General features: G+C 48.1%; 1 protein-coding gene across 2 annotated transcripts in view; it reads right to left on the bottom strand.

Annotated features, from left to right (window-relative positions):
* The window catches only part of COMT (catechol-O-methyltransferase), a 187,701-nt gene that overhangs the window by 49,533 nt on the left and 124,654 nt on the right, over positions 1-13,514 (bottom strand). For both annotated transcript variants that reach the window (XM_069620038.1, XM_069620039.1), the window contains exon 2: positions 2,523-2,805. In XM_069620038.1, coding sequence (XP_069476139.1) covers positions 2,523-2,805 — 283 coding nt within the window. The remainder of the gene's footprint in view (positions 1-2,522; positions 2,806-13,514) is intronic.

Below are 13,514 nucleotides of genomic sequence, written 5' to 3' on the forward strand. Positions count from 1 at the left end.
GAAGCAATGCTGGAGTGGCGTCGGCATATGCACAAAAGGTAAAAACAAATAAACGACCCAAGCATGTCCAGTCAAGAACGCTCAGGTGAAACACGATGGGGGAGAGAGGGAGGTGCCTTGGGGGACCCCCCCATGCAAATGGAATTTCATGGCAAGTGTAGGGCGAAAGATGGACTACCAGAGTTCAACCAGATATGCAAGAGTGAACCAACTGAATGTTGCCTACGTGAGCTAGTCTGTAAAGGAGGGTGCGTTAAACACCAGTAACAAACACTGCATTGGAGCTACTGGGATGAGCCACCCCCTACCCCGCCCGCGAGGTGATGGCCTTGAGAGCACATCTGAAATCTTCCAGAACAGACCAAGCCTGATTCAATACCTCTTAGGAGGCTAGGCTCCTCTTCCTGTGTATCCAGGAAGTCAAGCCTCTGACAATTGTCTTGCAGTTGGCATGCAACTTGTGTCGTCCAACAGTATAGCCTGGATTTGGAGGGCGCGTTAGAAGGTGGCGATCAAGGAATGGGACACGAGGAGGCTTCTTCAATCATAGAGCAACCGCAGCATGTCTCAGATGAGCAGGAACTGGGAATGAATGAAAAGAAGAATTGGTCAAGGCGTGAAATACAATGGCCATCGGTGGATGATAGCCTTTTTAAATTTTTTAGTAGGACAAGAATCTAAATAGTTGCCAAGATGACACAGCAGCTGAAATGATTCGGTCCACATAATAAGAAGCTTTAGCCTCTAGTGTGGCCATTTCCTACATGTTTAACTGTTTGTGATAGAAAAGTAGGGTTGGGGGTCGGGTAATCTTGACACCAGGCCTGTACCAGGGACTAGATTATACTCTTAAACTGTTTGAGGCTCATAACAGGGTAGCCGGTATCCCGCCAGTTATTCCGGCGGGATACTGGTAACCCTGGCTTACCATCTCCGCCGCCGGATATCCCGGCATTACCAGGATATTAGGGGCAGCTAAGTGACGGTAAATTCCCATTCCCATAGGACTCCATGGGAAGGGATTTCCTGAATCACCAGCACCATTAGTAACGGTGCCGGTGATGCAGGCATTTATCTGCCGACGGGGTCCTTATCTACCGGCAGGTCAGGCCTGCTGGCAGATCCGTGGCTCCCACAGGCAGGCTTGTGCGTTGCCGGTGCAGAAAAAATACTGGTGCCAGAATTACCAGCATTTTTCCGACCGGCAAAGTTGCAATGAGGCCCGCTGTCTTGGGCAGATAACGCTATGCATGAAATAGCACTGTCCTTCCGGACAACAGCATTAATATCATATTGAGCAAAAATACACTCATTTTCTTTTAACGGCTGGCCACCCATTGCGCTTTGCTGCGGCTCCGAACTGGATGTGAACTTCCAGGGATAGCCACAAGGTGGTGCTGTGACAGGCGCAGGTTGATAAATTAAATGGCCTAGTCTACTCTTACATTACGCTGGGCTGCCAAAACAAGTGCAATGACACAAGGCACGTGCTATGGTGGCCGCTCTGGTTCCTACTTCAGAACAGACAGCTTTTCCAAAAACCACTTACCTCTCAGGAAGGGGCGTGTCTGATTTTGAAAGCTAATGTTCTTAACCCACAAAGGGAACTCAGAGGCACAAGCCTTTACTGAATTATTCTACCTCTATGCCCCCCCACCCCTACTCCCCACCCATTTCGTTCCTTAAAAGCAGGGACGAGTGGAAATGGGGCTTCGCTGTATCTCGCAAAGTGGCTCAAAGTTTTGGCAAGTGACCCTGGTACTGCTTCAGGAGCAGCAACAGCTGACAATCTGCCGTGGGTCATATTTCTTTTGCACAGATGAGAGAAAAACGTATCCTTACCCTCATCCGAAACGGTTATCCTAAAGCGCCACCGCGCAGCAGCAAATGCACGTGTCCAGGTTGCAGGCGCGAGCCAGCGCCAGAAGTTTGAGAGTCACCAAAACATGAACGAGATGGCAATAAGCAGGGGTTGTGAGAGTGTGTAGGGGGAGCGGTCATGGGAGGGGTGACAAGCGACCCCCCCCAGAAGAGTAAAAGGGCTGGGGAAACGGGAGCAGAAAAAGGGGTCTCGGAGAGATGACTGGTGAAAAGTGACCCCATTCCAGTGGAGGAGCAAGAGTGCTGTAGACAGGGTAGGACCTGGGCGGGCAAGGCTCACCCAAAATCCGTAAACACCCACTCAGCCGCGCGGTGTGGGCAATTACAGATGTTAATATCACTGCGGTGGGCCCAACTACATTAGCTCCAGGCCCAACTTGTCAGACAATCCTGGCTAGGCTTCTGGGTGGCAGGTGCCGACACAGGCATTTGAGGGGGCGATAGGCGTCTAGGAATGTAAGAGTGATGGCACCAGTTGAGCTGTGGGGGGCTGGTGGGTTAAGCAAAGCTCCAGGGGTCAGAGGGTCTGCCCATTTAGGTACGTTCCCTGGTGAGCAGGAGGACCTTTGCTAGTTTGGGGAGCCCTGGAATGCTTTCTCTCCTATTGATGAAGGGCTGAAGGAGTGGAGTGCAGTGCTTACCTTTCTCATCCCCTACGTTCATGGCCCACTCCTTCTCGCCGCAGTACTTGTCGATCGCATCGACGACGCTCTGCGGAACCCCTTTGGTGGCGTTCCGCAGCACGTAGTCCAGAATCCTCTGTTCCTTCGTTTGCCACATGAAGAGGTTTCTGAAGTTTTCAAGCACCAACTCGTTCCACAGAATCGCAGCTAAACTGTTGCTTCGGATTAGCAAAGCGAGCAGCAGGCCGGCCACAAGCAGGATCCCAGACACCGCCAAGGCAACAGTAGACACGTCGAACATCTAAATTGGAAAACACAATTAGAGTGAACATGTGAGAAAGAAAAGGTAGCCAACCTGATACCCTCCAGATGTTTGGCCATCAACTCCCATGATCCCTCACCACTGACTATGCTGGCTCAGGCTGATGGGAGATGAAGGCCGAAACCTCCATTGGCTACCGCTGACATACACACACCAATACCAATTCACTGAAGTACATTGCTGTGGGAATGCTCAAGGAGCAAAGCACAGAACATTGAAGTCCAAGAGAAATCATGCAGCATTTAAAGCAGAATTCAGCATAAGATAACAGGCTGGGAAACAAACAAAAGTCCCCATTATGGAATAGAAGGAAAAACTGTGTCAAACCATGGTGCAATAAACTAGTTGATAATTGTTTAAGAAGGCGATACCACAAGAAGGTGTCCTCCTAGTGTGTAGCTTATCAGGGCACATTCATTGTTACTCTGTGAAATAACATACAGCAGGTGCAGAAAGCAAGTGTTAAAAGATACCACACACCAGGTGGCAAGTATTCAAAGCTCGCTTTCTGTAACCAATGGCAATTTACACATGGTGTCCTGACACAGCCAGATGCTCCCCCCTTAATTCACCTGTTCCTGCTTTAAAGATCTGGTAGAGGGGTAAGCATGCAGTATCACTATATTGTGAAGCCAATGACTATCGATTTCTGTTGCTTTTTAGTAAACACTTGACAAGGGTAAGGGTAAGGGAAAGGGAAAGGTAAGGTTGCACTAGGGTTTCCCTTCTCAACTGTCTGCGCAAAGGTGACTGTGTGTGAGGGGGTTTATACAGAGGGGGTGTGGGGGCGCACTGATAGTGCCTAGAGGTGACTGTGTGTGAGGGGGTTTATACATGGGGTGTGGGGGCGAAATGATGGTACCTAAACACCAAGCTAATAACAAAAAAAAACATTCATCAACAGTACTCCGCTACTCTACAGAATGCCAAGCCCAACGCTGGCACTCACCCACTGGAAAGCGCTCCACTGCACTCAAGCTAGGTTTATGCCATAAGCAATAAAATAATGGTGTTAGGAGTCCATGGCATTCCACCCATCACATGACACGCGTCACACTGCACGCCCTCCAGTACACCCAACTCTAATTCCGTAAAATGTCCCACACCTTGCAATGGACTCCGCAGAGTCACAATGGCTTCTCCGCACCACAGTAAGCTCTGCTCAGCACCAGAGGGGCCAATGCTGCATGAGACCATGCATTTCTACAGCACTTCATCGGAACGTTGAAGCTCCCTCCCTATCCCTGGAGGGCTGATCTCTGATGAACTCATTGAACACACTTATGGGGACCCAGGATCACCCAGCCGCCCCGTTTAACAGCAGAGGGGCAATGCAGCCCAGGTAGAGATGAGTGGAAAGGGCCGCATTTTACAGATAATGCCCAGTGAGCTGCCGCATAAGACAGCTGTGATGATGTTAAGACCAAGAGAACACATGAGACGCATAGGGTTTAGTTCAGCGCCTTCATACTGGGACGGGGTTGTGTGGTATTGTGTCATCAGCCAGATGCAGTAGCACGCGAGGGATTTCAGAACGGAGGAACGTGGAATGTGAAAGGACCACATATACCTGGAGTAAAGAAAATGATGCAGCGGGTTGTTTGTCCCGGATTTCAACAAATGTCAAAACCAATGGTGATTGTGAGGATCAGGAGGTAGTGTTTGAAGTATCAGAGCCGTCGATTCTGGAGCAGGAATGGAACGAGGAAATGTAGAAAGAATAGTGTGAGAGTATGTAAAGGGCGCCTGACAAAGTCCTGATATGCCCAGGAGGGCAGCTCTATGTAGATTGCTAGAAATCAGGGGGAGAGATCCGAAGACAGCTATCAAGTTTTTGGAGCTATTTCATTTTGCCTCCAAAACGATTTTGTACAGATGAGTATATTCAAACATTTACAAATCTTTCGATAAGCACGAAAGGTTGGTGGACAGATATTTCTTTTTTTGCGGAATACAGGTTAGCATCGTCCTCTTTTCTTGCCGAGGAGCAGTTTCCACAGTGATGCACGAATATACAGTACAGGTAAATGATGACAAAGGGTTTTAACAAGGTGCGATCCAGGACTATGATAAGTCCGGGGGTACTAAGACAACAAAGGTGTACACAACACTATCTATAAACACATATACACAGGGGTTGTGCCACAGAATATCGACACAAGGGTGTTTCAGCCAAACTGGGCTTGGATTGAGCCCGAGGTGGTAGTGGCCTTCATCAGGATGGTTACTTGATAGTGGTTCTGTCCTTAAAGGTAATCTGTGGGGGAAGAGGATAGCTGTCAGGATCTCTAGTAATTGAGGGTTCATTTCCGTATTAATCAATAATGGCTGATTGATGCCTAAAAATACACTGAAGGTGTATTACAATGGAACAGCTTACCGTCTGCTGAGGTGCAGCGGAAACGCTGTGCTTGGAGTCCTGTTATGGTTGCCAGACTCTTGGGAGCATGTCTGCAAGTGACATCAGAGGACTCGTATGAATCGGGTCACTCAGGCTATTTAATAAAGCCTATGTTCTCAGGGAGCTGTGAAAACAAAGGTAAGTATACAGTCATCTCCACATGTGGGGGAGATCGTGTTTTCAAAGGAAAAAACGAAACAACGTGGGCCAACGTGCATCCAGCATGGGATGTGTTTAGAGTGCTGAGTGTTGGACCCGAAAGGAGGCACACCGGTGGTGTGGGTATCTTACAAGAGTGGTGTTTTCGGTGTAGACACAAGGTGAGAGGGCTATCATTTTAGTGTCCTGTGGGTAACAGGAATCAAGTTAATCGTTGTTTGCTCCCTCTCCCATTCCCATTCAGCCCTATCGGGGCTGGAATGGGGAAGGTCTGGGCCCGGGTTCCTGGAGGGAGGAATTACCGGGCCCTCCAAACTCGGAATGGCCTGGTAAGTCTCCATTCTGGGAACCCGGATGCGATTTCGGCGGCAGCCATGCCCCCAATAGCGGCATTGCTACCGCCGAGGTCGTAATGAGGCCCATTGAGTTGTGTAATTAAAAAGCCTTTCCCAAATTGGGCAACACCAAGAAAGTAACCAAGTACAAATATTTGATTTTAGGACATCAGGGCGGACTTCTTTCCACACAAAAAATCCCTCAGTGAATGATAAACCCCTTCTCGGATAATCGGCAAGAGAGTTATCCTTAACCACGGCAAGGTTAAAGACCATTCCTGAAAATGGACTGTCCAGGTGACCAGAGAAACTACTTCCGGTCCACCGTCGTCAAACCCCTTTGAAACCAGCTTCCAAAAGGATTTGCTATCGTTCATACACATCACCGTCTCCAGAACCTCCCCCTGCTTAATTCCATGCTCCTCTTCTTGATCAATTTTTAATATACGTTATTAAGAGAAATCAATCTGCCCAGTGGAGCAAACACCACACCCCGATTTAATGACCTTTTCAGGATTCTACACTATGCATCACACCGCGTGATATCCCTGGTTTTAACCTCACCCTCTTGTCGGAACGCCCTTCTATTACCAAGCAATTTTGTTCTGATAGTTTCCGTTAATTATTTAGAGATTAACACACATTTGTGACTCCCCAGGCTGCTTTGAAAATGATTCATAAAATGTGATTGATTTCTTGAGAATGATCAACTCTCTCCAAAGCGTCCCTTTGGAGCTTTGACATGGAGGGGTAACAATTCTTCAAAGTTACTGCCGAAGGCCATCGAAAGGCCAGCGTTAGGGGCTTATGGTGGCCGTCCATTCGATCAGGGATGTAGAAATGAATTGCTTTCATGTATGAGTAGCTATCTGTGTAGTAATCAATGATCTGTTAGCCTTTTCGCCACTTAAAGGTGCACCTTGGAGATCTACCACTCCTGCATACACTGTTTAATTACGCTGGGACCTGATCCCTTATCAAATTATCTAATGCCCACCCCAGAATAGGTTTAACTGCCCCAAGCTTTTGAAGGCCCAGGACCTAAACCATACCTTTCGTTCCAGAGCCAGACCAAAACACCACCTCAGCGGAGGAAACGGCCACACCATTCAGAGTAACCTACACCGGCTGCTCTCTTGCAACCTCCAGAACGGCCCAACCCCCTACCTTGATCCTAATGGCAAGATGGCCAAGTGCTTAGGAGGGGCTGAAAGGACGCATGTGGCCCTTTACAAAACTAAACAAATGGATCAAAGTCAAATTTCCTAATGAATACACAATACATTGTGTCTTCTAAAGACTTAACCAATGAAGTTAAAGAGCTGTAGACCGCACTACCGACATTACCCAGGTGGCATTCTTATTAAACTATGCCTATATTTGGGGCACATTTGTGCATGGCAAGTGATCATGTGATGCGACTCATACCTGATGCCGCGGCTTGTAGCTTTGCTGGAATTAAGGTAAAGAAGATTATGTATGTCTTGTCACCTGTGCAACCTGCTGCCAGTTGGCAAACATCACCTCTATTGACTGTCAGCCGCAGCTGGGGGATTTGCTTTCCTGCTACCAGGATGTGAAGTGAATTAAATCAAGTTTTACCTAGACCCGTGCACGCTTGAATTCTTAGATCCGGTTCCAAATTTCACAAACTCAGTTCATGATGTACTCCTTTCTCTTCTTCGTTAGCGCTGTCAAGCATAATGCATTCATGTGGTCCTCAAAATGAAAGTGTTGGCGCATGTTTCATGCACGTTGCACTTTATCAAGGCTGACTATTTCCAATGCCAAGTGCTCTTGCTTGCACTGTGATACCTGTACCCCTAAGACTGCTAAGGAGTTATCTTGATTTATTTTACTCTTCATTTATAATACGCTTAATACCAGCGAGTGGTTTCTAAGTGCGGGATCGGGATTCGGACCTGTGTTGCGCCGCGTTGTCTTGCTTCCAAGACATGTGCATTGCCCCCGAGCTATCCTTCCTCCTTGTGTTGATATTTTGATCAACACAAATCCTTTTGATGCTGTTCTTCAAGGTGTCTATCTCTTCCTCTCCTCTGGCTCCCTTCTTGATGCTCGATGCTCTTAAAAAAGCAGTGGTCCCACCCCTCCATGGAAAACATATCCTTAGATCCCTAGGATCCCCCTGGGTTCTGTCCAATCTCCAAAGACCCGCTTCGGACCTAAGATTTGGAAGTAGCGGCCAGAAGTCAGCTGCAGGACTTTGAGTGCAGTCAGATTGTTATCGATTTCAGGCCAGTTGTAAGACCTGTTGTGTTGGCCGAGTCACCAGTGACATTGACTTTGGATGACACCAGGAGGATGCTGGCCAACGGTGGTTCCGGAGCACTGATATTGCTGGATATATCTTCGGCCTTCAAGACCACCGATTACCCTACCCTTTGAGGTCACCTGCTAAGATTGGGTGTCCCACCCACTACGCACTGGAACGGATATGCTCCTTACTCTCTAACCTTAAACAGTTCTTGAACTGAAGAGGTTTCCTGTACAATGTGGGGTCCCCTAGGGTTCAGTATAGTCACCTCTATGTTTAAGATTAATTTGCAGTCTCCGGCCGCTCTTTTACATTCTCACGGTATGACATGTTATACCTGTGTAATCTACTACTAACGTAGCTTTTTCCTTCGCGTCATGTACAATGGGTGAACAATTGGATGAGTGCGTGTGCCATCTAAAGTTTAAAGCCTCTAAAACTGAGGCTCTACTCGAGGGCAACCAGACTTCCCAATGGCCTTTGTAGAGTTCCACCTACACCAGTCACAACAGCCCTAATCCGGGCACTTGCATCATGTCCAACTGCCCCTCATTCGACAGATTCAGAAAGTTGCCCAATCTTACTTTGCATGTATCTAGGCTTCTCAGCTTTTTTAGTTTGGGCTATTCGGGGTCGCTTTAGCGCAGCCTATAGGCTGAAACTATTGCATTGGAGAACAGAGAGGGAGAAACGGCATACGAGGATAGACACAAAGCTTGCAGATGTTGTTTGGTTATCTGCCCACCCATTGACTGCCTATAAACATGCTAATCACTATGGTCATTCCCACCCAGTTCCTGCCCCTCCCCGCTCAAAACAGCCCCTCATGGGAACTCTTTGAGCTTGTTTTAATCAATATTTACAATAAAACGTTGCACTCAAAGGGCCTGGCAGTGGTTTTTCAAAAGTCTTCTGAGAGTTAATGACTTAATTGGAGCTGTAAACCTGCTACTGATGTAATAGAAATGTCTTGACCACTAGGTCTAACTTCACTCACCCGATTTATAAACACTATATGTGTTCTTCACTGACGGCCTGTTAAAAGCAAGCACTGGCAAAGCCAACCGTTTTGGCTTGTGTATAAGTATTAGGCATTTGCCAGGCACTGCTATTAGATGCCGAGACATTTACACCGGCCACCATCAATGGCCAGCTAGTACCACTACAGCAGTGCCTGGCAAGTGCCTTTCCCATGCCTATACAAAAGCCCAAACTGTTGGCATTGCCATTGCTGGTTTTATTTAGCCACCAGATTACGATGGAGAATGCCTACATGGATCCAAGACTCAGAGGCTCGTATTTTCTCTGGGACTGGCTCCCCAGCACATGGTTCAAAGAGCCTTTCACAAGACCGACCCTTCTTAGAGACAAATTGAAACGCTACTCCCTATGACGCAATCTCAGATCCACTAACGGGCACCTCCTTCTCATGTCACCCAATCGTTACAAAAGGTGCAGAGGGCCTCTGTTCTTTATAAATAGGATTTAGGTCACATTGATCCTACAAGCAGCGGCACCACCAGCCCCTGAGGAGATTGAGGAGATTACAGGGTGTTGATGGGAAGGGCGTAAAAAAAAGGACCCTGTCAAATTTGGGCAAACAGGGTATTTGTGCTTAAAAAATCATGAACGAGGCAGAGCCAGCAGACACAAACCTGCCCAGGTGATATCAATGGACTACGAACAAATGGGCAAAAATAACACTCACTATTACAGCGCCAGGAGGCAGAAAGAAGAGCTATATTAAAGTGTGATATTATTCATATTCTTATGAAAGTAAGAAACTGGTCTTGACTTTATAAAGACATGGGGCCAGATTCTCAACCTTTTCTTTTTAGGATTCTCTGCGTTCCTTTCATTTGCACTGCTTTTTGAGAATCCAGCTTGTTGGGGTGAGTATTATCCCTCCTAAGCATTTCAGACACTCTGTACTGTCCTCTTTGGTCTTTGCGTTTCCTGCTCTTCTTCAGCACCGGAGGATGGGGTCAGGCTGGGGAGGTTTGGTTCTCTAGGACACACCGTGGAAAGTCTTTGGTCCTCAAAGACAGAGGAAGTGCTCAGGAAAAGAAGAACACGGGAAGGATAAGAGACTGGGATTTGGTGAAGCTGCACTGACCCGGACCTTTTAGTTTGCTCCCTGTGTCTGCTGGGAAATGTATGCTGCTGACACGGAAGTAAAGGAAGTTAGTGGAGAATGCCCACTTCCGGGTCCTATAAAGTCAAGACATTCCTTTGCTTCAGCTCGGGAAATCTGCTCTTGCGACTTGCTGATGCCCCCCCAAACCTGCTAGTAGTTGAAGATGAAACTTGGCCCAGCAGGCAGTGGACATGGATTCTGCCCAGGGGGGCATCCTGTCATTGACCAGAATAAGCATCAAAGGGGATGCATGTCCAATAGCAGCACTCGACACTCACCAGGTTGGCTTTCTTAGTGCTTTGGTGGATGAGGACCACATGAGCACCCTGAGCATAACCCCTGCAGGTTCACTAAGCAGGAGTAAATACCTCATGAGTCTAGAGCAGAGGGATGACATGGATTGATTGCAACAGCCTGGCTCCGAGACCTGAAGCCAGAGGTGTTGGGACAATTGGCTGCAACCTGCGATAGTAGCTGGGCTGCGACTGGCTGCCCATACTGGGCTCAGCCACTCAGCGGCAGTCCCTCGTCAATCCCCTCTGTAGACTATTTATTTATTTATTTAACACTTCTAGAGCGCAAACTATTGCCCAGGGGCGTCTAGGCGACCAAGCCACACAGCCTGGAACCAAGACCTAGCCGAATTGCCAGGCACCCATGGCTCCCCTCGAGGCCGCCGCAGGTGCAGGACAGCAAAAATCTGTCAAATGACCTGGCCAACTAATCTCCTTGTTGGCTGGCCTTCTAGACCACCGCCTAGAACAAACCTTTGGATAAATAGTCACACATGCACAGTACAAAGCTACCTGGCGAACATACCAAGAGAGTGAAGTCAAGTTCTTTAAGAAGAAATCAAAATGCGAGGCCCCTCCCTCCGATTGCACATGGGGTCTCTGAGTGGAGCAATTGCCTAAAATGCGCCTAAACTAGACCCATGCGCCAGCAGGCTTTGGTCCGAGCCACTGCTGAAGGCCCAGGCTCTATCCCGCCTCTTCCATGGAGCTTGCGGTGCAGGGCGCGAGATCATTCCCAGAGGGTGAGGATGCTGCTGCACATCTGCTTTCCAGCCTCCCTGAGTTTGCAGTTCATGAGACAATGTCCTGGACCGTCCTCATGCTGTCAGTTCCCCTGAGTGCACCAGTCAGATGCGCAACCGCAAAAGCCCCTGTGGCACCAGCCATTGGGGGACTGGGGCTGCCCTCCTTCCGCTGCTTTGCACCCGCCGCAGTCGGAAGCTGCCATCCAGCAAACAAACATTTCTTCTGTCCATGTAGAAGTAGTCATCGATTCAAGAAAGGTTTTCCCGAACAACATAATCAAATGCAGGCAAATTAGATCTGTGCATCTTGTTATATGCTGTTTGTATCTGCTGATTATGGTCTGTGCTGTTTGTATCTGCTGGGTTATGGTGTGTGCTGTTTGTATCTGCTGGGTTATGGTGTGTGCTGTTTGTATCGATCTGCTGGCTTATGGTGTGTGCTGTTTGTATCTGCTGGGTTATGGTCTGTGCTGTTTGTATCTGCTGGATTATGGTGTGTGCTGTTTGTATCTGCTGGGTTATGGTGTGTGCTGTTTGTATCTGCTGGGTTATGGTGTGTGCTGTTTGCATCTGCTGACTTATGGTGTGTGCTGTTTGTATCTGCTGGGTTATGGTATGTGGGGCTTGTATCTGCTGGGTTATGGTATGTGGGTCTTGCATCTGCTGGGTTATGGTATGTGGGGCTTGTCTCCGCTGGGTTCTGGTAGGTGGTGCTTGTATCTGCTGGGTTATGGTCTGTGGGGCTTGTATCTGCTGGATTATGGTGTGTGCTGTTTGTATCTGCTGGGTTATGGTCTGTGCTGTTTGTATCTGCTGGATTATGGTGTGTGCTGTTTGTATCTGCTGGGTTATGGTGTGTGCTGTTTGTATCTGCTGGGTTATGGTGTGTGCTGTTTGCATCTGCTGACTTATGGTGTGTGCTGTTTGTATCGATCTGCTGGCTTATGGTGTGTGCTGTTTGTATCTGCTGGTTTATGGTATGTGGGGCTTGTATCTGCTGGGTTATGGTATGTGGGTCTTGCATCTGCTGGGTTATGGTATGTGGGGATTGTCTCTGCTGGGTTCTGGTAGGTGGTGCTTGTATCTGCTGTGTTATGGTCTGTGGGGCTTGTATCTGCTGGGTTATGGTGTGTACGGCTTCTATCTGCTGGGTTATGGTATGTGGGGCTTGTATCTGCTGGATTATGGTGTGTACCGTTTATATCTGCTGGGTTATGGTCTGTGCCATTTGCATCTGCTGGGTTATGGTCTGTGCTGTTTGTATCGATCTGCTGGCTTATGGTGTGTGCTGTTTGTATCTGTTTGGTTTAGGTGTGTGCTGTTTGCCTCTGCTGAGTTATGGCATGTGTTCTGTGTGTATCTGCTGGTGTGTGCTGTGTGTACCTGCTGGCTTATGGTGTGAGCTGTTTGTATCTGCTGGCTTAAGGTGTGTGCATTGTGTATCTACTGGCTTATGTTGTGTTTTGTGTGTATCTGCTGGTTTATGGTGTGCGCTGTGTGTATCTGTTCAGTTATGGTGTCCGCTGTGTGTATCTGCTGGGTTATGGTGTGTGCGCTGTGTGTGTCTGCTGGGTTATGGTGTGTATTGCTTGTATCTGCTGGGATATGGTGTGTGCCGTTTATATCTGCTGGGCTGTGGTGTGTGGGGCTTGTATCTGCTGGGCTATGGTGTGTGGGGTTTGTATCTAATGGGTTATGGTATGTGTTTGCATCTGCTGGGTTATGGTATGTGGGGCTTGCATCTGCTGGGTTATGGTATGTGGTACTTGTATCTGCTAGGTTATGGGATGTGGTGCTTGTATCTGCTGGGTTATGGTATGTGGGGCTTACATCTGCTGGGTTATGGTATGTGGGGCGTGTATCTGCTGGGTTATGGTATGTGGGGCATGTATCTGTTGGGTTATGGTATGTGGGGCTTGTATCTGCTGGGTTATGGTCTGTCCCATTTGCATCTGCTGGGTTATGGTATGTGGGGCTTGTATCTGCTAGGTTATGTGATATGTTGTGTCCATCTGCTGGGTCGTGGTACGTGGGGCTTGTATCTGATGGGTTATGGTATGTGGGCTTGTGTCTGCTGGTTTATGGTCTGTGGGGCTTGTATCTGATGGGTTATGGTCTGTGGGGCTTCTATCTGCTGGATTATGGTGTGTACAGTTTCTATCTGCTGGGTTATGGTGTGTGGTGCTTCTATCTGCTGGGTTATGTTGTGAGTTTGTATCCGTTGGGTTATGGTCATTTCATTTCTATCTGCTAGGTCATGGTATGTGCTTTTCGTATCTACTGGGTTATTGCATGTGCTGGGTTATAGTATGTGTTTGCATCTGCTGGGTTATGGTATGTGG

Source organism: Ambystoma mexicanum, chromosome 10 (genome assembly GCF_040938575.1).
Source record: "Ambystoma mexicanum isolate Mex_15411 chromosome 10, UKY_AmexF1_1, whole genome shotgun sequence".
Taxonomy (NCBI): domain Eukaryota; kingdom Metazoa; phylum Chordata; class Amphibia; order Caudata; family Ambystomatidae; genus Ambystoma; species Ambystoma mexicanum.